This window comes from Castor canadensis, chromosome X, assembly GCF_047511655.1.
Source record: "Castor canadensis chromosome X, mCasCan1.hap1v2, whole genome shotgun sequence".
NCBI classification, from domain to species: Eukaryota; Metazoa; Chordata; class Mammalia; order Rodentia; family Castoridae; genus Castor; species Castor canadensis.
This window is the reverse complement of record NC_133405.1, coordinates 23,815,132-23,840,897: the sequence shown is the minus strand read 5'-3', so window position 1 is coordinate 23,840,897 and position 25,766 is coordinate 23,815,132. Positions and strand designations below refer to the sequence as shown.

Here is a 25,766-nt window from a genome sequence, read left to right as displayed (position 1 = left end):
ATGGCCATGGCACTAGTAAATGCTATAATTTTATGGGACTACCACCATATATGCGGTCCTGTATAAACGATATGCCATTATGCATATGACTGCATTCAACAATACCAGGGAAGGGGAACAAAGCAGAAGGATGCAGTCACTAACAACAGAAATCATGATGAAACCTGCCAATTGCTTTGTGACCACTATCATGCTACGTGTTTTATATGGACTTTAGCTTTGAGTAATCTCAATAACTCGAGGTCATTATAATCATTTGTTAGTTAACATAAGGCTAGGTTGTGGTAATAAGACTAAAAATCTTCTGTAATTTAAACAAAATAGGAATATGTTTATCTCCAGGAAAAGGCTGCCTATTTGGCTCTCAGGTCTGCATTCCAGCCAGTGGGAAAGATGAAAAGGGGACTATGATGACATGTACTTTTCTTTTAAGGGTACAGTCTAAAAGTTACACATCTCATTCTGTTCTCACTGTACTGGCTTGATCCAGCTGCAAAGGCAATGTGGACTTCCACAGCAAGAATCTATCCAGGTATAGGAATTGGTCAACTATAGTCTGAGATCCAAAAATATTTTTGGTAAATAAATTTTTGATGGAACATTGTCACTCCCACTCATTTATGTATTATCTATGCTGCCTTCTAAATACAATGGTATTGTTGAATAGCTGTGACAAAGACTGGATGCCCCACAAAATTTAAAATATTACTCTGTGGTCTTTAAGAAAAAGTTTACCAATCCCTGATATACAAGAAGGAAAGAATGGATATTATGGGACACAAGATTATTATTTAACATATGAGAAAACAGGCACATAAATGGTACCTCAATGGGACAGAGTGAGATCTGAGCATGGTTCTGTTTGGCTCCAGAGGCGAAGCACTGTTCACTCTATCATAGTGCCACATTAAATCATTCAGCAAATATTTATTGTGTCTGCTCTGTGCCAGGCAATGTTGTAGGAGCTGAGGATTCAGTAGTGAATAAAAGAGAGGACATCCGTGCTCTCATGGAGCCTGTATAAAAAGAGACCAACTATTAGACAGAACTAAGTGTAACGTAGTACATATTACAGGTGATTGGTGCTACAAATAAATATGAATCACTAAAGAAAGGGATGGCAGTGACAGAGTGGAGGTGGGGATTCATTTTTAAAGAAAACAGTTAATGATGGCCTCCAGTTGGAGATACCAAGGAGAATGTGTCCCAGCCAAAGCTCTTGAGGAGGAGGCAGGAGTCTGTGCTGAGAACATCCAATAAAAACGCAAAGTTACCCTCAAAAAGGAGGTTGAAGCAAGGGTCAGGAGCTGAACAGGAATGGGAGCCAAAAGAACAAAGAGAGCAGTGTGGCTGCCCGCATCGTGTATGTGGTGGGGATTGGTACAAGTGGAGTGTAGGAAAAGGCTAGCTAAAAGATACACGATCATGGTGGAGAATTTGCCTTTAACCCTTTTAGACAGAATTCAAAATCTTCTTTGCACGTAGACCAAGAAGGACACTCGTGCACATACACACGTGTAAATAATAGTGGACCGTGCTTCAGTTTGTGTGGTGAAATGATTATGACTGTTGGGATCACACAGAACCATGTATTTGACTCTGCCCCATGCTCATTCAACGATTTCAGACAAATTGTTGTTGGTGCTGCTATTAGTCCTGATTTATTGAGAATTTTCTGTGTGGCAGGCACTTTGTATACGTGATCTCATCTAATGCTTATGTAACTCTATAGATACACCTTAATGTTATTTTAAATTATTTTCAAATTAAATTAAGTGTTAGAATTAAGTGGTGATAGGTAACAGTTCAGAAGTAATAATAAATGCACAATTTTCCTCCTGTAACTTTATATGGCTTTACCTTATTTCAGTATAGCAATTAGTATTCTTGGCTACTACTTCTGTGGGGATGTTTCTAGCAATATTTTCATTTTGTAAACAAAAAACTTTAATGCTTATTTAGTGCTTGTTATATGTCAGATGGTGTTCTCATTACTTTTCATGTACTCCTCCAAATAGCACTGTGAAGGAATACTTCTAATTCTTGTTTTTCAGAGGAGAAAATTGAAGCTCAACGAGGTGAAGTAACTTTGCCAATGTCACACAGCCAATAACTGGAAAGACTAGGATTTGGTACAAGACAGTCTGGCTCTGAAGTTCATGTGTTTAATACCACACTGCCTTGAAAAATGGACCAGTGTCAAAATTGACTGAGAAAACATTTCTCTCCTATTGCTGTTTTTGCATGTGGAAAGCCTGCTTGTTTGGGACTTGTGACCTAATCCATGGTCAGTGTCTCTCTCATGTCATCATATCTGAATTGCAGGCAAAGTCCTATGGAGCAATATCCACTTCTACAAGACTGACGTGGGAAACCCAGATTTAAAGTGAGAGCAAAGATGATATGTGCCTTTTGTCTTTGTATGTGTGAATATCTACAGATATGTGTGTGCATATGTTTTTTAGATATGTGCCACATGAAACTAACCAGTAGTTTCAGATGTCAGCTGCTAGGCTTCTTTCCCAAACATAAATTCCAGCCTTTTATGGAGCAAGATTTAAAAATAAATCCTTATTTCTTTTAGGATGTACACCTGGTTTTCCACGACCTACTCTCTCCAGTAACTGCTGTCCCACGCTTCAGAGATGCAGCTACCAAGCAAGCATGGTTGGTCTGGTAACATTCAATAGAATGATCCTTAGCTCAGTCCTGGCCTTTTAGCCCTCATTTCCTGCTCTGCTCAAAAAAGCCATAAATACAGTTTTGCTATCTTTCTTTGAATTATCAATATTTAGTAAGGATTTGCTTGGGAGTTTCTTCTTTCCAAAATGACATAATGGATTCCATGCATAGACCTTGCATGCTTCCTTTGAATGTGAATTTGGGGGTGACAACCTGCTACCGGTATGATTGTTCTTTTAGGGATGGGATAGATAGATTCCCACTGAGTTATTTCTTCTATACAGTCTCCTTATCCTGTTTCCCACTGTGATCAGATATCAGGATCAACTGATTTCTAGAGACAGGTTTCTGAAGACAAATTTAACTGGTTTTGTTAAGGACCAATATTGAAGAAATAGTCTCACCAGTGCAGAGGTCTAACCACTGATACAGCTGGATTATGTGGGAAATCTGAGTAGTAGGGTGACCCGATCGATGTACTGGTATGGAGAAGCTAAGACTTCCTCTGGAACTTTTGCCTTCTGTGGGACCAGAAAACACCACGATGATGGTAACTGAATTGATCATATTGGGGTTTGGAAACCTCAAGGAACTGAGTCCCTTGCTCTTCCTTGTGTTTGGCATGATCTATCTAGCCACCATTTCTGGGAATATTCTCCTTGTGGTGCTGGTGTGCACTCAAAGAGGACTGCAGACTCCAATGTACTTCTTTCTGGCAAACCTCTCATGCTTGGAGGTCTGCTACACATCCAACATTGTGCCCAGGATGCTGGTGGATTTGTTGAGGGAAAACAGGGTGATCTCCATGGTTGGTTGTATTACTCAGCTTTACTTCTTTGGGGCCCTGGGCAGTACTGAATGTTATCTACTGGCTGTGATGTCATATGATCGGTACCTGGCTGTCTGCTGGCCCTTGCACTATCCAACATTAATGCACGGAACCCTGTGTGTAGGGCTAGTAATTGGCTCATGGTTTAGTGGCTTCACAGTAGCAGCTGTGTTCCAGGCTGCTATGGTATTCAGCTTGAACTTCTGTGGTGGCAATGAGATTGACCACTTCTTCTGTGACTTGAAACCTCTGCAGAAGATCTCCTGCTCTGATCCCCATCTGGTCAACCTGGTCTGCATGAGTCTAACAGCCCTGGTGACCCTGGCCCCCTTTGGACTAACTCTAGCCTCTTACTGGAGGATTCTTTCAGTGGTTTTGAATATAACTTCCATGACTAGTAGACAAAGGGCATTCTCCACTTGCTCCTCTCATCTAGTGGTTGTGACCTTGTTTTACGGGACCTTAATCTTGGTCTATGCTGTGCCCTTAGATGGCCAGGTGTCAGCTCTCAACAAGACCTTCTCCTTGCTCTACACTGTTGTCACTCCCATGTGTAATCCTCTTATCTACAGCCTCAAAAACAAAGATGTCAAGGAGGCTCTGAGGAAACTGGGGATTTGATCCTACAATGATGATATCCATTCAACCAACAAAAATGAAGGCAGCCTAAAGTCAAAACATTCTATTTTTAAAGCAGCCCTAATTGGATTAAGACAACATAGGATAGATTATAATTTTTATAAACCCAAATTTTGGCTAATCCCCAAATCTTATGTTTTTAGGGAAGGGTTGGTCCTAGTCTCCTTGAACTGATATTTTTTTCCTTGAGCATATTTGTACTACAAGACAAAAGAAGTACTTTCTAGTCGATGGGAGGAGAACCATTCTAGGATACGTAATATATAATTGCTGTACACAATTCCTCCAAAAACTAAACCTTGGAAGTAAGAATTAGAAGGGATACTTTAGTTGTGTTCATTTTCCATATGGAAATATCACACGGAGCTCCATTCATATGTAGAATTAATAAATGTTAATTAAAATTTAAAAAAAGATGGTTCTTGCTTTTGTTCAGTTAAGGAGACTACCCTGATTTTAAAAAGGAAATGCAACACAATGCAGTATAAATTATGTACTATGATATATGTGGAAACAGTTACTATTCATTAGGATCATAAACATATCTAAAGAGAAAAGTAGAAAACTTCAGTGAAGCAAGTGGGGAAATAAATACATAAATAATTCTGGAATATCTTGGGGATGGAGGAGGAGTGATAACTGTTTTACCCCCTTAAGTATGGGGGAAGCTTCCTAAATGAAGATGTCATGTTCACTTCCTTCAACACCTAGACTAGAGTTCTGGCTGGAAGGCTGACTGTTAAATGGTCAATAATAATACTGCAACACTACTTGGCCTGAAATTACAAAGATAAAAATGGAGTCTAGAAGAATATATGGAAACCCACTGGTAGACTAGTTTTGAAGAAATGTGCATTAAGGACTTACAGCAATATATTAGAAATGTGGATAGCCTCAAGCATTTTTTCTGTATTGAGTTTTCTCTAACATTTAGAGTGACGCACTGTGTTTTCATTACTTTCTTTCTGTTCCCCTTCCAGATCCTGTTTTGTTGTATACCTGAGTTTGTCTTGCCAGCTTCATTTGTGCTTCTGCTTCCTATTTTCATATCTGTTATCAGCTAACTAACATTTCCAATTGGTATAGTAAAGCTACACTCCAGAAAAGAGGGAAAACACAAAAATTCTCTTCTGAAAAGTGAGAGGATGCATGTATTCATTTATTCGACCAAAAATATTTATTGAGAGCCTAATATTATTCACACATTGTGCTAGGTACTAGGAATAGAATTATGAATAAGAATAATGAAGAATGTAGACAGTTTCCAACCTTGAAGATATTATAGTCTGGTGGCCTTGGTGTTCAAATTGCTCAGAATTTCTGTTATTACATTTTTATAGAATATGTACATATTGAAAGAACTAGTTATTAACAGAATGTCTGCAGGTAAAATCTGAATGTTCTTATTTACTTTAATTTTAAAAGTAATTATGTAATGTAAGGGACAGGACTTACAAAATTTTTAGTGGGACATAGGAACAAGAAGAAATGTCAGAATGTCCTTTGTTTAACTCAATCCACCCCATTTGGTCTCCTTCTTTTTCTTTTGATGGGACTGGGGTTTGAATTCAGGGCTTTGCGCATACGAAGTAGGTGCTCTACCACTTGAGCCATGCCTCTAGTCCACTTTGCTCTGGTTATTTCAGACATGGGGTCTCATAAACTATTTGCCTAGGTTGGCTTCAAACTGTGATCCTCCTGATCTCAGCCTCCCAAGTAGCTAGGATTACAGGCATGTGCCACTGGCATCCAAAAGGTTTTAACATTCTCTTGGAACCCTTCATGACTGTCCTGCTCATGCTATTTCTTCCACTGAGAAGGGCTTTCTTCTTCATTTGACATGAAGCATGCAGTGCTCTGCATTTTTTATGCAAGGTCCTATCTTTCCATGACATTGTAAACCCTTTAAGGACAGAGTCAGAAAGTCATTTTCAGTTGTACACTCAAGTACCCAGACTACTGCTCTGCACCCAGGAGACATTTGATACTTATATTCATAGGAGGAAGTCAAGCTCCTCAGGATTCATGGCAGTCCATGACCCTGATCTTGCCTCCTTCTCCAATCTCATTTCCAACTGGGTTCCATTTCACTGTACCACACCTGTGCATCAGTATGCAGGGTCTTTACTCAGGAAATCTTGCCTATGTATATATATATGACACCTAGATAATGCCCTTCACCTTTTTACTACTTAGATCTACCATTATCTTCTTCAGGAAAATTTGCCCTACTATCTTCTTATATCCAATACATTGAATCAACTGATGCTGTCTCCTATGTTTCTACAGTATTCTCCATGGACCTCAGTTTAAGGAAATATCAGTTTATCTGTGGTTTACCACTGTGTCTTCTGTGCCCACAGAATGCTTGGCATATAGGAGATGCTGATTTTTTTCTGAATAAATTTTTTGAGTGAATTTCTGAGTGTTTGTATATCTTCCATACTAACTGAACTCTATTACCTCCTTTGATTCAAGGATTACCTGTGTCCTGACAATTCCTCAATAGTTTAATATTGTGATAAGCACTATGAAGGAAAAGTGTGGGCTTCTCGGAAGGCATATAACAAAGGGACTTAATTTGAATTGTATGGGGACTACCACAGAAGGCTTTTTTTTGATGATACAGCATTTGAATGGAGTCCCAAAACACAGATGGGAGTAAACCAGGCAAAGATAGAGGGTAAGATGGAGTGAGGTAGGGGAAGATTTGTACAGTGAGAATAGCTAGCAACAAGATCTGCAGTGGTAAAGATTGTTTTGAGAACAGAGAAGAGGTTAACATAGTGAGCATGTAGCAATCAAGGGAGAAAGTGTCCTAGACAGGGCAGGGATGTAGGCAGTAGACTGGTAATGCAGTGCTTCCTTGGACGTCTTTGTAAGGGAGATTGGAATTCTCAAAAGGTAATATGATCCTTCTTGTTTTTTAAATCACTGTGGCTGCTATTTGGAGAATGATTTTTGATAAGAGTGGAGAATGAATGGATGTTTGGAAATCAGTTAGGACACTATTATAATGTTTACTGGTTAAAGATCATAGTATGTACTAGAAGAGTAGTGGCAGAGATGGAGAGAAATGACTTGAACTTGATGTATTCAGAAATAGAATTGATAGGGTTTGATTGACAGAGGGAAGCATGAACAATAACTTTCTGTTCACTAGATTATATTTGACTATATGTTGTGCTACTCACTGAGTTGGGAGAACCCTGGAATATGGCCAGGCTTCAGGGAAAGGAGAAATGGTGAAACCAGTTTTGTACAGGAGTATTCTGACATAGTAGTGGATGTCCAGTAGGAAATTAAATGTACTGATCTGGTTATTAAAGTGAAGAGATAGCTTACAAAATGGAAGAGTCTTCTCTAAGTATTCATCTGACAAGAGATTAATATCCAACATATATAATGAGCTCAAAAATTAAATGTCAAAAGAACAAATAATCAATTAATAAATGGGCACATGAATTGAGCAGATACTTCTTAAAAGAAGTACAAGTGATCAATAAATATATAAGAAATGTTCAATATCCTTAGCCAAAAGGAAATGCAATTAAAAATGGCATTGAGATTCCATCTTACCCAGTGAGATCATCAAGAAACCACTGTTGATCGGAATGTAAATTAGTGCAGTCACTATGGAAATCTCCATGGATCTTCCTCAAAATAGATCTAAAAATAGAACCATTTTTTCTAGCTATACCACTCCTGGATATATGCTCAAAGCAATCAAAATCATCAAATAATAGAGGTACCTGTACACCTATGTTTATTGCAGTACTATTTACAATAGCCAAGTTACAGTAACTTCCTAGGTGCCCATTTACAGATGAATGGATAATAAAAATTTAGTATATATACACAATGGAATATTATTCAGACATAAAGAAGAATGGAATGATATCATTTTCAGGAAAATGGATAGAGCTAGAGATCATCATGTTAAGTGAAATAAGCCAGACTCACAAAGCTAAATATTGTATATTTTACCTAATATGTTGGATCAAGATTTTTTTAAACAACATGAAATAAGGGGCATGATTTTGGAAGAGGAAGGGGATTAATGGGAAAAGAAGGGGACAATAGAGTATAGAAGGGAATGAATATTATCAAAGTGCATTAAATGCATATATGAAACCAATTATTTAATTTATTTATTTTTTATTATCATCTTATTGTACTGGGAGTACATTTACAAAAGTGCTTACAATATATCTTATTTAAATTCTTATTAAATATATCTTAGTTAAATTCCATCATTCTCTTTTATCCCCCTTCCCCCATTATTAGAATAGTTTCAATAAGTCTCATTTTTCCATTTTCATACATGATTACCTGATATTTCCACCATATTCACCCTCCTACTCCCTTTCTTTATAGCTTCCCCCTCCCACTGGCACAAACCCCTAGACAGGACCTGTTTTACTTCCTGTACTCTGTTTTTGAAAAAAAAGACAATTTATCTTGTTTACCATATCTACACAGAGAGTTTCATCATAAGATTTCCATGTATTTATGTATTACAACTCAAATTGGTTCATCCCCTCCATTTTTTTTCTAGTTTAGTCCCCTTCTTATGGTAATTTCAACAAGTTTAAAAATTATATATTCCTTCTTGTATAGAAAGTACATCAACCATATTCCTCTTCTTTACTTCCTTCTTTTACCCTCTCCCTTCCATTAGTTCCCTCCCCTTAGTGTGACCTACTTTTCTTTTTTTAAAAATTTTATTTGATCATTCTTACATTTACTCATGTGTAAATGTAAAAATTTACTCATATTATTTGGCCCACCTTCCCCCTGCTTGCTTCCTTCTGGGCAGAACCTGTTCTCTGATTTTGTTGAAGAGAAAACATATTGGACCATGTCCAATAATATTATTGCATTCGTTGTAGGTCTATAATCTACATATGAGGGAGAACATGTGATTTTTGGCCTTCTGAGCCTGACTAACATCTCTTAAGATGATGTTCTCCAGTTCCATCCATTTACCTGCAAATGACAAAATTTCATTCTTCTTTGTGGCTGAGTAGAATTCCATTGTATATAAATACCACATTTTCTTGATCCATTTGTCAGTGGTGGGGCATTTTGGCTGTTTCCATAACTTGGTTATTGTGAATAGTGCTGCAATAAACATGGGTGTGTAGGTGCCTCTGGAATAACCTGAGTCACATTCCTTTGGGTGTATCCCCAGGAGTGGAATTGCTGGATCATATGGCAGTGTTATTTTTAGTTAGTTTTTTTTTTTTGAGATGCTTCCATACTGTTTTCCATAGTGGTTGTACCGATTTACATTTCCACCAGCAGTGTACAAAGGTTCTTTTTTCCCCACCTCCTCACCAGCATTTGTTGTTGTTTGTATCCTTGATGATAGCCATTCTAACAAGAGTAAGGTGGAATCTTTTTTTTTGTCTTTTTTGGTGCTGGGATCAAACCCAGGATCTCATGCATGCTAGGCAAGCGCTCAACCACTGAGCTACATTCCAGCCTTGTGAGGTGGAATCTTAATGTGGTTTTGATTTGCATGTCATTTATGACCAGGGATGTTGAGCATTTCTTCATGTGTTTTTTGGCCATTTGGACTTGAAACTACTTATTGCATACAATTAATATGCAGTAAAAAAAATTGATCTGGAGGGATTGTAGCTCAGTGGTAGAGCACTTGCCTGGCATGTGCAAGACCCTGGGCTTGATCCCAAGAACTTCTAAAAAGTACATATATATCAGTATATCATATGTATATATATATTTCTATGGAAATATAAATTTAAAAATCACCAGCATGTAGGTGGCATTCAAAAGCATTAAAGTGGGTGAAATCATGAACAGAAATAATTCACAAGGAAAAGAGTGTCTGCAATAGGACCCTGGGAGCTCCATCACTTAGACATTATATAGATTAAGAATAACCAGCATATAAAGATAAGATAGAGAGGTAGGAAAAAAAACATTCAAGTAGACAGAAGAGAATGTTTTGAAAAGGGAGCCTGATAAACTATGCTGAAGGCATGAGTAAGCTGAGGAGACCAAAAAGTCCATAGTATTTGATAACCAGGAGGTTGGATGACCTCAGTAAAGGCATTTTTGGTAGAGTGATGCATGTTGAAGCGATATTGGAGCGAGACAAAGAAATGAATAAAAGGTCAAGAAGAGAATACATTATGTACAGGTAATTATTTGGTGAAGTCTGGCTCTGAAAGGAAATAGATGTAGTTAGACCTGGAGCAAAGAGCTTAAGTGAAAATGTTAGTTTTGCAATGTAAAAATCATAGGAAATGTTCACATATTATTTGAGAGGGAAAAGTTGAAGATGCAAGAGACTGTAGGGATGTGGTTCCTACAAAGGCAGGAAAGTATGAGTTCCAGAGCACGTGTGAAAAGATTGGCCTCTGATCAAAGGAGTGACACTTATACTGTAACAAATATGTACTAAATGCCTACTATGCTCTTGGTTTTGTTTCAAGTACTAGTGATACAAGAATGCATAAATCATAATCTTTGCCCTTATGGAGCTCACAACCTGATAAGACAGGCAGGCAATTAGATAGACAATTATAATTAGGTTGGTTAATACTATGATTACTACAGGGCTCTATAGAAGAACTGGGGAAGAGGAATTGTTCTCAATTGAACTGTGTTCCCCAAAGAAAGTTATGATGGAGTCCTAAGGCCCAGTGCATCAAAATGTGATCTTATTTGGAGAGAAAATCTTTACAAAGGTAATCAAATTAACATGAGGTCATTAGGATGAGTCCTAATTCAATATGATCTGTGTCCTCATAAAAGGGGAAATTTGGACACAGAGATAGATATGCACACTGGAATGTCATGTGAACATGAAAGCAAAAATAGGGTGGCACATACATAAGCTAAGGAATACCAAAGACTACCAGAACACCACCAAAAACCAGGAACAAATCATGGTACAGGTTCTTCCACAAAGGAACCAACTTTGCCTAGATTTAAGACTTTCAGTTTCCAGAACTGTGCAAAAATAAATTTCCGTTGTTTAAGCCACACAGTTTGTGGTACTTCATTCTGGTAGCCATAGAAAATGAATTCAGGCACTCAAGCAAATCTGGGGAGTAGTGGTCAGGATAAACAAGTAGGATTTCATGGGTGAAGCTTAGGAAGAACATTATATACAAAGTGATCAACTGTAATGGCTTGGAAGTGAAAGAGAGGATACATGTTCAAATTATTTCAAGAAATTTAATGTGGTTGGATGTACAGTATGCACGCCATGATAGTGACAACTGAGACCTAAGAAGCAGAAGCCAACTCATGAATGGCCTTCTATTCCAAGCCAAGGAATTTGGACTTCATCCTGAAGCCATGTGGGTGACCTTTAAATGTTCATTCCTCTCCAACTTGTGGCATTTTTCATACAGAAATATGAATAAGAAGTTGATTCTTGATCTTTTTGAATACACAGTAAGCTACTTGAGGGCAGGAGTGATGTTCTGTATGCTGAGATGTGCCCAGTTCCTGACAAATGCTTGACATATGGTAGACCCTCAGTAAATGACTATTTGGTGTGTTCTTAAAGATGACATTGGGAATTTCTGACTCACTTTGGAGCAGTACTCTAGGATATTCCACATTTTCAGCTTATGCTTCGTTCTTGTTACTGATGAACCAGTACCCTCCATACTTGGTTCTAATTTTCCTTTCCTATGTGTGTTTTCCATTGGACCAAGATACTTGGGAGCATCCAGTATGCTTCCTCCATCCAAAATCAGCAGTCCTTACTTTGGACAACCTCTCATGGATCCTGGTTCTTACTGTCTCCAAGGGAGCCTGGTTCACACCATGCAAAGTCTTGCAGTCCAGCCTTGTCACCTTGTTCCTACCCCTGGTTCTGCCAGGACTAGTGCTTAACTTAGCCTAAGCAGGGTCATTGGGTCGGTTTCAAGGAAATATCTCTGGCCAGAATGGACTAAAGAGCAGGTGGCAGCTCTGGCAAGAGGATGCAGTTGAAACTACACGATGGGGCAATGAGATTGCTGGGCTGGACAGGTGGGCAGTTAGATAAGCTAAGCAATCTCCAACTGAGCCAAATTTGATCCCATGGGATCTCTGCTGAAGAATGCAAAATAAGGCACTGGAACAGGAAACCAGGAACAAAGATGGTCAAGACAAGCTATGGGAAAGAAATGTGTTTTAATGTACTGAATTCAATAAAAATGTACATCCTTTCATGCTTGTCATAGCTATGTGTATAAACACGCCCCAACTTGAATGACCACACACACACAAACACACAGACCCATATCTACACTGGCAGAAGAACCTAGGGTGACATACTTTCGTTGACAGCTACTGTAATATCTGATATGTTTGCCATTGCAAGGGAAGGAGATATTGTATACAAGTGCATGTACCAAGTACTAGAAGAATCATTTCAAATGGCCAAGTTCTTTTTACTGCAGTTGTTTCAAATGGAGAGCTTTCTGTCTTACACCAAGTGAACTTAACACAATTTAGCTTTTTCTGAATGATTTTATGCCATTTTATGGACATAAATTACTGGGAGCAACGCTGAGATATAGGGTGTCTTTGGGAACTGGGGAGAGGTACATTGGACTGCATGTCTCTATTAAATGACCAAAATATACATATCCTATTTACACAGAGACACATATTACCCTTATATATGCAGATGTACATGTGAATATGAACATGCACATACCATTTTTCATGTAAATGTCTTCACACAAAATGCACACACACTATTGTACTGAATAGATACACATTGTACACTTGCTTACAATCCACCTATGCATCTTGCCGCTAAGTTAGTAAGTAGCTCCCTTTCTTATAGACAACATTCTGCTTCTTTCATCATTCCTTTCTCCTTTGCACATTATTATTGGGATTAAGGAGTTAGTGCCTCACTCACTGCAAAGTAGATGGTTTTAATTAGTTGTACCTGACATAGTTAAGGAAAGCATTTTTAACTATAAAAAACTTCACTGGGAGATGGGCCCAGGGGAAGTTATTAAAATTAAATGCATAACTATTCCTTGGGAGGCCATTATTTTCCTCTTTTACCCCCTCCCCAGTTATGTTTATTACTAGTAACAAGGTGAGAGGAAATTCCCTGACTTCATTAGAAACCTGGACAAATAACTTTTCCTTGCCAATACCATCCCTTTTTGCTGGAACACACTTCTTCTGGAAGGTGCAATGGCAAAATGACATGCCCCAAATATCCACTTTTTTTTTTGTCTAAAGGGCAGCCATAATACACTCCCTATAGCTTTAGAGCTCACCCCTTGATAATAACTGCCCCCCCCCGCCCAGCAAAACAGCCACCTAATTAACTCAAAATTGGAAATAACTCAGACACTACCTAGAGTAGTGATTGTTACATGTGCCACCTCAGAGAAGGGAGAAAAGGTTCCATAAGCATTTTACTAGCATCTGTCATCTGTTTTACACACACACACACACACACACACACACACACACACAATGCACTTATCACAAACCTTATTGGTTCATTGAAATCAGGCAGAAGGTAGTGTGACATGCCTTGGTTGGCAGATACTGTAACACCTGCTGTGTTTGGCATTGGCCAGAAAGGAGATGTTTGCAAGTGCATGCTCCAAATAAAAGAAACGTCTAAAGAATCATCCCTTGCATTAGCCAATTGTTTTAAATGGATAGGTCCCTGTCTTTTCATGCCAAGTGTACTTGACACAATTTGCTCTTTTCCAGTTCATGCCAGGCCATCTTTATGGATACTAATCATTGAGTTGTGGCTGAGATGTAGGGGTGCTCTTAGGAGCTGTCTTGAGATGTATCAGACTGTTTAATCACCCACCAAATGGCCCCAAGACATTTTAAAAGAAATATCCTGTCTTCTTTTTAAAGTCTTTGCTTACTGATAACATTGTTTATACCTCCAGTAGTCCTTAGACATTTTCCATTCTACTGTAGGCTCTGCAACCAAGCTGAGTTACAACTGTGTCTAAAGCAGCATTGAGAGCCTTAGGGGTTTTTCTGTAAGTACTCTGTGTGAGTTTTGGTGCATAGATTTTTGTATCATCTCTTGCCTGCCCTAAGGTTTCTAAAGGTTACTCCTTAGTTTTTAGTTCTGAATACAAAGACAATTAGGGTTTCCATGAAGGGGACTTTTAGGTAAGTGATATATCATTGTAGTTAAGAGTTAATATAGATAAATTGATAACTTGAACTCCACTAGCTCATGACACGGGATTGCCTTATTTATAGATTAGACTTTGGAGTTTTCCATTTAACCAGTCACAAAAAAGAAAGGATATGTTTGGTAAACACCATAAACAAAAGTACAGGGGTAATGCAGGTTTCATTTACATGTAGAGCACTGATAATTCTTACTATTGATTACTTACATGTAGAACATTTATTAGGAGGATGCCATTAAGCCATCTACTTGGATGTAGAATTCATTGTTTGTATTTAAAAGTAACAATAATGAACAATCATACCCCAAATAATCCATTGAGAAGGAAGTTCACTTGAATAAATTCAGGCCTGGTACATACAGGATTGATGGAAGCTTTCAGTCCTTGACTAGCAGCAGTGGCAGCTGAAGGTAAGAGAGAGCCAAGTCCTTTGCAAGTGCATGTACCGAGGTGGGGAAGGTAAAGGTCTATAGTAACTTCAGCTCAAGAGTAACTGGTGTGGGGTCATGTCTCAAGGAAACAAAATATATCCCACAAGCCTGAGGGAAGCCCAAATTCTCCTTGGAGTATAGCTGGAATGGAATATTATTTATGCCCTTACCCTGTGAAGAAAGTTTCTGAATAAACAGTGTCGATATTCATAGGTATTTTACATTAGAGCTTTAAATGATTATCTTGACTTTTCACTAAGTGAGACTGATCTTCTCATCAATTAATAGCATAAAGCTCAATATGTGCCAGGTACTATGCTGATTGTTTTGCGTATACTATTTCATTTTCTCATGAACTTTGCAGTAGATATCATTTCTATAGTGTAGATAAGGAAACTTCAGTTCAGTGAAAGTAGTGATTGACTTGAGTAAGTTAATGAATGGTCTGATTAAGTTTCAAACTGAGTTCTAACTCCAGAGTGTGCTATATTAACCACTACCAAATACTGTAAGAACTCAAGAGATAGGATAAGGACAATGTTCTAGACTGTTAAAACAGGTACATGCTAAACAGGTACTGCTAAAACATGTATATTGAGACCCCACAACCCTACTTACTTACTCTTCAAGTCTATGTAGCATTGACCTTTGTCTAGTCCAAGCCGAGATGATTACAAAATATATGAAAGAGAAAGAACGTAAGTGTCCTAATTTCTAAAATAACCATCCTTGAGGTTATATCTACACTGTCTAAAGGGAAGTTGTTACTCAAAATGTTTGGAACTGTGACCAAGGCCAAACTGGCAACATGTTTTAACTTTCAGGAACAAAAGTTTCAAAGTCAGCCAATCAGTCTGGCACTAGCTAACATTGGTGGTGAAATGTGTTATTTTCATGTTACTGCAAAAAAATATGTGTGGCTATTGGTTAGAGCAAAGGATCAATATCAAATACTGTGCAGAATAAATTTGTAAGTGAGATACTTTATGTGTTAAGAAATGCATATGAGAGGATGAATAATATCAAGAGCAAAAATTGGTATTGCCACAAAAGATTTAGTAAAGGTGTTTGTGATGATGCATAAAATTGGTCATGTAGCACTCACAGGACCAATGGAAATATTGAAAAGGTCTGAGATTTGCGTTACTAATTGTCCTTATGTCTTGCAACTGTAAGAATGATGCCTGAAGAATTCAGGATGAAATCCAAAATGCAAACAAAATTTCTGTAAATATGTCAATGAATTTTGAGTGGTAAATGAAAATAAGGAATATTTAACATTTGTTTTGAACTTTCAGCACAACAAATAGCTTTTCTAATAAGATCAAGAAATGTAAGTGCTAGAATCTTTAGAGGCAAACTTCAGCATGCCAGAGACTTCAAGATGGGTGTGGAATCCAGCTGCAGATGAGGATAATGGACTTGTGCTATTGTTAACAATCATGATACTGAGCATGTAGAATTTCCTTCTCAAGGGCAAAAAGTCAGACTCGTAGATACTCTGAAGCTTTGGAGGAATTATATGATTGACTTCTTCACCAAGAAGAAGGTGGCAAATCAAATTACTTTTGCAATTTTAGTTGTATGTGGGACCACTTAACAATCCCTGTGAACTCATCTCTGTCCTAGGTTCTTGGAACAATCTTAGTCTGACACAGAGGAAATATTAGAAATTCAGGCTTACTCTGACTTTGTCATCCCATGACTTTAATTGCAGTCTTACTTAATTTCCTATAACTTTCTTCCAGATCCCACATCTCTTATTTGATTCCTCAACTGATATTCTAGTCTTCCTGAGAGTAGGGTTCTGAGTTGCCTTTGTAATATTTCCTTTAATACCATATTTCTTATCTCCTCTTGAGACTCCCAGATTCTCTGTCTATTTCTTGGCTTGACCTCTACTCTTACCATGTTTCCCTGACACTTTGGTCACCAGCATATGTGCTATATAATATGCAGGCCCCCTTTTTATGCAGTTCACAAATGAAGCTATTTAATATGTGACATAATCCTAAATAATTCACTTTTGACTCGATGATGACCATGATTTTCAGATCTGCAAAATGTTTCTATGCTTGGAACAATAATTTTTACAGACTTACAAATGAAATTACAATCTTAATCTAATGGTCCAGGACATATAAATACCCATCCAATAGAGGCTGCTCATCAATTACAACAAGACAAAAGTGCTATATATGCAAAACAGAGATGAATTATAAAATATTATACTCAGTTAAAGCTTGCACTCTTAAAGCTCACGCCAGCCCTGCTGGCCTGTCTGACCTTCAGATACTGGCCATTTCTGATTTGGCTCTCAGGCCTGGACCACATTTAAGAGCTTGTAATTGTAAAAATAATCGTTGAAGATTCTAGCTTATTTGAATAATGTCCAACTTTATAAGACCAAGATCAATAAGTATTTTGGCCAATTGTATAATATAAATCCATCCTTAAAAGATGAAAATTAACCTTAGATTAAGAAATTCAAAATAATATGTATAAGAATCTGAAGAAAATACTTTAAAAAAGAAGTTCTAGTGATTCTTTTAAGTATGATAGAACAAGCATATGGTTTCCCAAGAAGCTTCAGTGAAGAAGAAAACTCTCATTTGGATATATATAAGTTCTGATTGTTTTTGCCACACAATCTGTCTTATTTTTTTAATTACTATGAAGCAAAGTTTGATATCAACTTTGTTAGACTTAATTTTTGACCGGCAAAAAGAATTTTTTATGTCCCCATACTCTATTGTCTTCATTCGTATTCATACCAGCTGTGATCTTGTGCTGGAAATGAAAGGTGACTTTGAGAAGCCTATAGAGGAAGGAACAGAGAATGGGTTAAAGTTTGGAAGTCTTGGAGAACCTGCAAGGATGCCTAGCATATAGCTTTTGTCTCTGTTTTTGGTTTTTCTGCAATTTACCTCTGAACTGTAATTCATTTAACTATAAGACTACCTGTAGGCCCTCTCTTTGGAGCTCTGCTTCCATGCGCACTGTTCAGCCTTTCACCTGAGTATGGTCAGGGCCACTGCCCTAACAACAAGGCTGCCTTCTCCACTTCTTACCCTGGCTGCTTCATATAGAAATGCTGCCATGGACAGGCCTCTAATATTGAGACGGAAACTGTTGGCAACCTTTCTTTAGACCAGGAGTGAAGCCCATTTTGCTTTCTCTTATCCCAGACTTTCCCATTCCAGGATTCTGCTCCCTCTTTGCTGAGCAGCTGCTGAGGTACCAGGAAGCCATCTGGCCAAAACAGTGAGGGTTAAGGTACAAATTGAAGCTGCAGCTCTTCTAATCTAGTATGACAGTTTGTACTGATCAGGTTAATGAGGATAATTTCTCTTTGGCTTGTACAGAGACATGAAAATTTAATCTGATTTGTTATTAATTACCCCGTCCAATCATTAACATGTTTCACTAAATAGAGGAAATCTCTTCACATTACAGAGGCAAGTGTATCAACCAAAATACACTGACAGAAAAGTGTTCTCTTTTGGATTCTGTAGGGAAGCTGTGCTACCACCGAGAGCAGGTCATGCACTCTGACATGTTTCTCACTATTTGGGACTGCCTGCCCTGAGCTGTACACTATCTTCCAGCTTCCTCTGGGAATTGCACACAATCGTGATACGATTGATAGAGGATCTTAGAGTACACTGTGGTTTGGGGAACATTGACATGAACTGGCCCACAGGAAGATTAAATAGCCACATCTTGAGTGAGAGCAACATAATACTTTATCAAACAAATGAAATGAATTTAGATGGCTTTTTCGTTTTTTTAATTAACAAGTATTTATTGAACATTTATTCAGTGGTGAGTGCTGTGCTGGGTTCTGGGGAGGTTGTATTCCAATAAAGCTGACACAGATACTGTGAGGTTTATAGTGAGGGTTGAAGATATATACTTATATGTATATATATGCATACATACATATGCATATTATATTCAGATAATTACTTAATTGCAGTTGTGAAAAATTTATAATGAAAAAGAGAGTTCTTTAAGGGCATATTACTAAAGGGCTAGAAGGTACCCAGATGAAAGGAGGGATGGATAAGGAAGAAGAAAAGGACTGGATATGTGAATGTTCTGAGGAGGTGGTTGGTTTGAGGAATTCAAAGCCAGGGATATAAGAGTTCAGAGAACAAGAAAGAGGCAAAAGATGAGATTCAAGCAAAATTTATTTCTTTAATGGCCATGAAAGGGCTCTCAGTGGGCTACATGTCCGTGGATGTTGTGACAGGTAATGTTGGTCACTTACATGGAGCATTTGGGCTTCATTCTAAGGCCAATGGGAAGTTGTTGGAAGTTTCTAGGATTAGTTGACCTTGGGCTAGTAGATTCTTTTTTAAGAATTTCCCCAGTGGCCAACACAGAAAACAATTTTTTCAACTTTTTTTTTCCAGAAACCTGGACTCAATAAGAAAAGACATGTATGGATAGAGTGATGAGGCATTTCCACTGTAAATCTGCACAGGCTAGGCAGAACTCCTGAGAGGCTGAAAAGCAATTACACTTCTACATTAGATCCATATTTTAATCACAAGGAGAGTGTTCTATGAGCTCTATTTCATAATTGAGGGTAATTACAAGAAGTTGAAACTAGATTAGAAACAATTAGACCCTAAACAACAGGGAGCTCTGTGGGTGGTCCGGAAGGGAGTAGGAAGGACCAGCTGGGAAAGTTGTCCAAACTAGTTGGCCTTCTTTGATTATTTTATAAGTAGAAGTTTTTGGGGTGTCCATATCTGTGCTTCTGGTGTCCCTTTAGAATTAGAGAGGGCTGGCTGATGAAATGAGGCAAAACCACCCACATGCACACACATCACTGACAGCCAATCAAGATTATCTTTTTACTTAAGCCAAAAGAATTCATAGGTCAGAAGCCAATAAATGGAAATAAAAAGGAAAATGTACGAATGATGAATGTATTATTACTCAACTGAAGATGTCTTATTTGAACACTACTTTTTTTTTGTTCTCCTTTGGTTCTAGATACTGTGAGGGAGATATGGCAATTTATCTTGCTTGTTTGGAGTTTCCAAATCTATTTGAGAAGTTTGGTGTGGCTGTAGCACAAAATGAGAAAATAGGAGAGGTGAGAGTGAGCTTAAGAGGTGAACAGAGACCAAGCTGAGAAGCTCAGACTCCATTCCTGAGATACTGGGGAACCATGGAGGGTAACAAACAAGGAAAGGACTGGGTAAGGCTTGGAGTCTAGAAAGAACCAGCTCCACTCTGGGAAGGGCAGATGGAAAGACTACAAAGGGAAGAATCAGAGTTGCTCAGTGGGAGCTGCCTGTAGAAAGATGTAAGGGTATCTATGACCATGAGGAGGGATCAGGAAAGGAGAGGCCATTGTAAGCAGAAGCAAGTGACGGATTTCACTCTTTACCCACCTCACATTCATTGCTTTGATTAGTCATTGATTCATTTAATCAACAAATAATTATTTTAGATTTACTGTGTGTGGAACACCATGCTAGCAGAAATTAAGAAGGATAAGGACAATCTTATTCCAGTCTTCGAGGGACTTGATTAACTGTTAAAGTGAGTGGAACAGTCAATAGCTGCTCTAGGACTTTAGAGATTGTTTTGTTCAGTAGAGAAGCAGATGATCTAAGAGACAAGAGAAGGTGAGGGGCAGCAGCTAGAAATTGCGTGAATGCCAAGGAGAGGCACAGTGAAGTGTCCTGCTGGGCAGAAGCTAAGGCAGGTAATATGAAGTACTGTAGTATAAGGTAGGATGAGTAAGTAGGGTATTGCAACAATGCGTGCATGTAGATGTGTGTGTGTGTGTGCGTGTGTGTGTGTTTGTATAGACTTAAGTATATACCGTACTACCAACAGATGTTTCTAGCACCCCGCCCCATACACAGAGGAAGAGAAAGAAGAAGAGGAGGGTTTTATGGAATGATGTTTTTGCTGTAAGCTGTTTTTTACTTTTTATTATTAGCATATAATTACTGGTATATATTATTTATACAAAACAACGGGCTTCATGTACACATATATGATACTTTGATCATATTCACCCCTTTTTTACTGTCTTTCCTTTTTTGATTACATACAGCTTTTTTTCTTTTTTTATTATTGTTGTACTGGGGGTATGCTGTGACATTTACAAAGTTCTTATGATATATCATAGTTGAATTCATCCCCTCCATCATTCTCCTGTATCTCTCCTCTCCCCATTCCTCAAATAGTGTCAACAGGTGTCATTTTTCTATTTTCATACACTAGTACATAACATTTCTACCATATTCTCCTTCCTACACCCTTTCCTTGTATCCTCCCCCTTCCAACTGGTGCCAACTCCCAGATAGGACCTGTTTTACCTTCTCATTCTTTATTTTTGAAAAAATACTTTTTAAAAATATAAGATAGCTACACAGGGAATTTCACTGTGATATTTACACACACACACACACACACACACACACACACACACACACACATATATATAATGACCTAAATTAGTTTATCCTTCTATTTTTCTCTCTTATTCCTTAGGTCCCTTCTTATGGTGATTTCAACAGCTCTAAAAATTCTATCTTCATTCTTATATAAGAAGTATATCAACAGTATTCACATTCTTAACTTCCTTCTTTTACCTTCCATCTCTCAAATGTGACCTCTCCCTAGCATGACCTGTTTTTCAAATCACTTGTGTTTGTATTAGGTCAATAGTCTACATATGAAAGAAAACATGCAATCTTAGTCTTTCTGACCTGGCTTACTTCACTTAAGATAATGCTCTCCAGTTCCATCCATTTGCCAGCAAATGACAAAATTTCATTCTTCTTTATGGCTAAATAAAATTCCACTATACATAAATACTACATTTTCTTAATCCATTCATCAGTAGTAGGGCATCTTGGCTGTTTCCATAGCTTACTTATTGTGAATAATACTGCAATAAACATGGGTGTGCAGGTGCCTTTATTGTAACCTGACTTATATTCCTTTGGGTATATCCCTAGGAATAGAATTGCTGGATCATATGGCAGTGCTATTTTTAGTTTATTTGAGTAGACTCCATGCTGTTTTTATAGTGGTTATTACTTTCACACCTCTTTACTCTTTTACCCCCTTTTCCTTTGACCCCCTTCCTCTTCTCTAATAGTCCCTCTTCTACTTTCATAAAAGAAAATACATGATATTTGTCTGAATCTGGCTCATTTCATGTAATATGATGTCCTCTAGTTCTATCCCTCTTCTTGCATGATTTTGTTCTTCTTTAGGACTGAACAATACTCCATCATGTATGTATACCACATTTTCCTTATCCATTCCTCAGTTGATGGGCACTTAGGCTAATATGCACCTAGCCTAGGTGCATAATCAAGCTGGGTCTTTCTAATTTCCTCCTTTACAATGCATCTGGTGATATAGCCTGATAGACTCATACATACCCAGATAAACTTAATCTTACTGTAAAATGATTAACTTGGAAATCCTAAGAACACTAGGCTGTAGGGGGGTCCCTTTTCTGTTATTTCCCTAGAAAGAGGGACTAGCAGTGGTCTGAACCCCCAAGTTCTCAGCCTAGTGCTTGGCTTCCTTTACAGACTGCTGAGAAAAGGGACACCCTAGAGATAGTAAGGGCCATTAGGCCTCCTTGGCATATGCCCACTGACTCAGGAATTTCCTAACTGCATTTTTAACACCCTTATTTCTCAAGCTGTACACAATGGGATTGATCATGAGGGTGACCACAGGGTAGAGTAGTGAGAAGATCTTGTTTAAGGCAGCAGTCTGGGTTGCTATGGGACTGTCATGCACTGTTCCCAGAGTTTCATAGTACAGAGTGACTACAATAAGGTGGGAGGAGCGGGTGGAGAAAGCCCTTTGTTTTCCTGCAGCTGACAGGATCCTGAGGACAGCAATTACAATATGGATATAGGAGGCTTCAGTGACTAGGCAGGGCACCATAGTGACAAAGGAGGCCATGAAGAAAGTGGTTATTTCCACAGTCTTAGGATCAGAACAAGCCAACGTACAGGGGCCAGGTCACAGAAGAAGTGATCAATCTCATAGGCTGAACAGAATGGCAACTGGAAAGTCATGGTGACAGTGACCACAGGAGTTAGGAAGCAACCCAGCCAAGACACACCCGCAAGCAGGACATATGTGCAGAGGTTCATGAAGGACAGGTACTGGAGGGGGCTGCAGAAAGCAAGGTAACAGTCATAAGACATGGCTGCTAGCAGAAAGCACTCAACTACTGCCATGCAACCACAGAAGTAAAACTGGGCCACACAACCTGCAAAAAGAAATTGCTTCCGGACTTGAGAGAAGAGTTTGCATCATCTTAGGGGCAAAAGAAGTAGTGTACCAGATCTCAAGGAAGGAAAATTTGCGCAGAAAGAAGTACATGGGTGTTTGGAGGCTGCGGTCACTGAAATGGCTGTAAGGATGAGAATTTTCCCAAGCAAGGTCACCTCATAGATTCCCAAAAATAGTCCAAAGAGGAAAAACTGTAACCCGTGGAGACTCCCAAATCCCAGAAGGAGAAATTCTTTGTTCATGGTCAGATGATCATATCTGTGAGATTCAGGAACCATATCTGAGAAGAAAAGAAATATAGCCAGTTAGTAAAAGAGCAGTGCTACTGAAGTTATGCAATAGCATCAGAAACACCATCTAGCATATAACTCAAAGGCCCTTTCTCTTTTTCCCTGGAATGCATTTTCTATTTTGTTCTACTAGGTATATTTACTTAGTAGTTGAAAAGGAATCAGAAGCTATGCTCAGGAGAGTGAGCAGAGAGGGCATCTCCTATGCTCTTTTCTTTGACTTAACACTGGTGATGAATCTGCCTTTGGGAGTCTCACAGTGGGAGGCAAACACTTCCTTATGGGACATAGCACAGAAACTTCTCTGAACTTAATTTTGCCTGAACTTCTGAAACTCAGCTTTTAAGAGTCAATAGAAAGCCAAAAGACTCGTGTTCTCCCTCATATGCAGATTGTAGACTTAAAACAAATACAGTAATATTATGGGACAAGGGTCACACTAAGGGGAGGCTGTGCAAGGGAGGGATAGGGCAAGGGAAGGAAACCAAAAACTTGAATGTGGTTGACGTACTCACTGTACAGGAATGAATATAGAAATTTTAAACTGGCTGGGGCCACCGTGGGAAGTGGACAAGGGAGAGATGAAGGGGACTGGAAAAGGCGAATCAATTAGAGCTGTAATTCACATATGCATGGGATTAACACAAGGAAACTCCCTATGTAGCTACCTTTATTCCAAACTGGCAAAGTGTCATGTTTCTTGTTTTATCTATTATGTTTTTTCTTCTACAAAATTGGAGAAAAATAGGTGAAATAGGTTCTTCCCGGGGAGGGGAAGGGAGTGATTGGCACCAGTGGGAGTGGGGAGGTGGCGGTGAAAGGGGTAGGATGAATATGGTGCAAACAATGTATACACATATATGTAAATGCAAAAATTAAACCTGTTGAAACTGTTCCAGGAATCAGAGGAAGGGCAATCGGGGAGAGAAGTGGAGGGGGGCATTCAGGTATGAAGTATTTGATACATTGTAAGAAACTTTGTAAATGCTACAATGCACCCACACCCAGCACAACAATAAATAAATAAATAAATAAATAAATAATAAAAGACTATCCAAGTGAAAAAAAGCAAATGAACACTGGAGTCAGCAGTGTTTCTAAAACTGATTATCAAAGGGAAAATAAAAGTTAATATTAAGATTACACCTAGGATATAAAAGTTGTGGTCTTCATTTCTTACCTGCGATCTCAAAATAAAATTTAAATAAAAGAAATGCAGGCAGTCTAGGGTCTATCCACACTTCTGTAAAAAATAGCTCCATCATGCCAAGCAAGGCTACTAGTGTGGACCTCAGTGATCTTACATCTAAAATGCAGATGTCAAGTAAACAAGGTTCGCTACAATTCTGTGACAGGATAAATCTTTGCCCCTAAGACATTTGCATGTGTGAATGTCCATACCTGTGAACATATTTGAAAATGCAAATGCAGGGAGTTGAAAATTTAAAAAGTAATATGAGATACCTTCAAAAAAAGAGTCAATAGAAATGTGTTCTGAATCCCAAAATTACACTGAAAATCAGACAACTCTCCTTCCCAGTGAACTCCCAAGTCAAGGTGTGTTTCACCAGGATCAGCATTGGAGGGAAGAAGGGAATTCAGAATTATTGATCTTAATGTACCTGTAAGAAAAATATGAGCTTCTGCTGGGCTCTGGGGATATGAGGCTGATTGCTTTCATGGCATCAAATTCCTATGGAAATTGGGGGGAAATGTATGTAAAGTTATTCACTTGAAATGTTAGAGAAAAATAATGTTCCATCCTTCATAAATGAAAATGACATTCCTGACTCACAAGCAGTAGGATGTGCATTTAGAGTTATTTTTTTTTCCAGCAGCAGGGATGGGTTAGTAGTGAGTCATGGATACATCTTCCCCTTCCTCCTAGGCCCCCTGTGGTGCTCAAAGACCTATATTTGTGAGATGGCAGGTTGGTCTTAGTGTGATTAGAAATCAGTCTGTGCTGTGGCCTAAATTAGGAGTAAGTGTGAGGCCAGAGGTGGGGGCTTGATTCAGTCAGTGTTTAAGGCTGAAGGTTCAGTCTATGGTCAGGAAATAAAGCAAAATCATCTTTGTTGCTTTGTTTTGGGCAATGCCAGCACACTCTTAAAAGGTGAGAAGTAAGTCATATGTTTGTAAGCAAAATATTAGTTTAAATGCATTTGAGATGTTGGCTATTCAAAGGAATCTTCTTAAGAATGCTTCTGTGATATGAAAGAATTTCCCCATAATTTACCCTTTGTAGCAATCTGTAGTGTTAGTGCACTGGATTTGTGTAAAGGAAGGATCCACTTCTAGTAGAAGGATCCAGGACATTTGGGCTGCCTGAGGTGGTCTTGCTGATGATTGCAGTGCATATGGAAAATCAATCAGCAGCTAAGGTTGTCCCTGGGGGTGACAGCTGCTTCCTAATTGGGGGATT

At 38.4% G+C, this 25,766-nt stretch overlaps 1 protein-coding gene and 1 pseudogene across 1 annotated transcript; one reads left to right on the top strand and one right to left on the bottom strand.

Moving 5' to 3' along the window:
- The first annotated feature begins 3,166 nt into the window (after positions 1–3,166).
- LOC109679578 (olfactory receptor 11A1-like) lies at positions 3,167–4,132 on the top strand. The gene has a single exon (XM_020154743.1). It carries the CDS (start codon positions 3,167–3,169, stop codon positions 4,130–4,132), a length of 966 nt encoding a protein of 321 aa, XP_020010332.1.
- An 18,244-nt stretch (positions 4,133–22,376) lies between these two features.
- LOC141419420 (olfactory receptor 10A2-like) lies at positions 22,377–23,332 on the bottom strand (annotated as a pseudogene).
- Positions 23,333–25,766: the final 2,434 nt, after the last annotated feature.

Excerpts from the sequence above, each read along its gene's own strand:
- LOC109679578 (XM_020154743.1), top strand. The coding sequence starts at position 3,167 with ATGGAGAAGCTAAGACTTCCTCTGGAACTTTTGCCTTCTGTGGGACCA.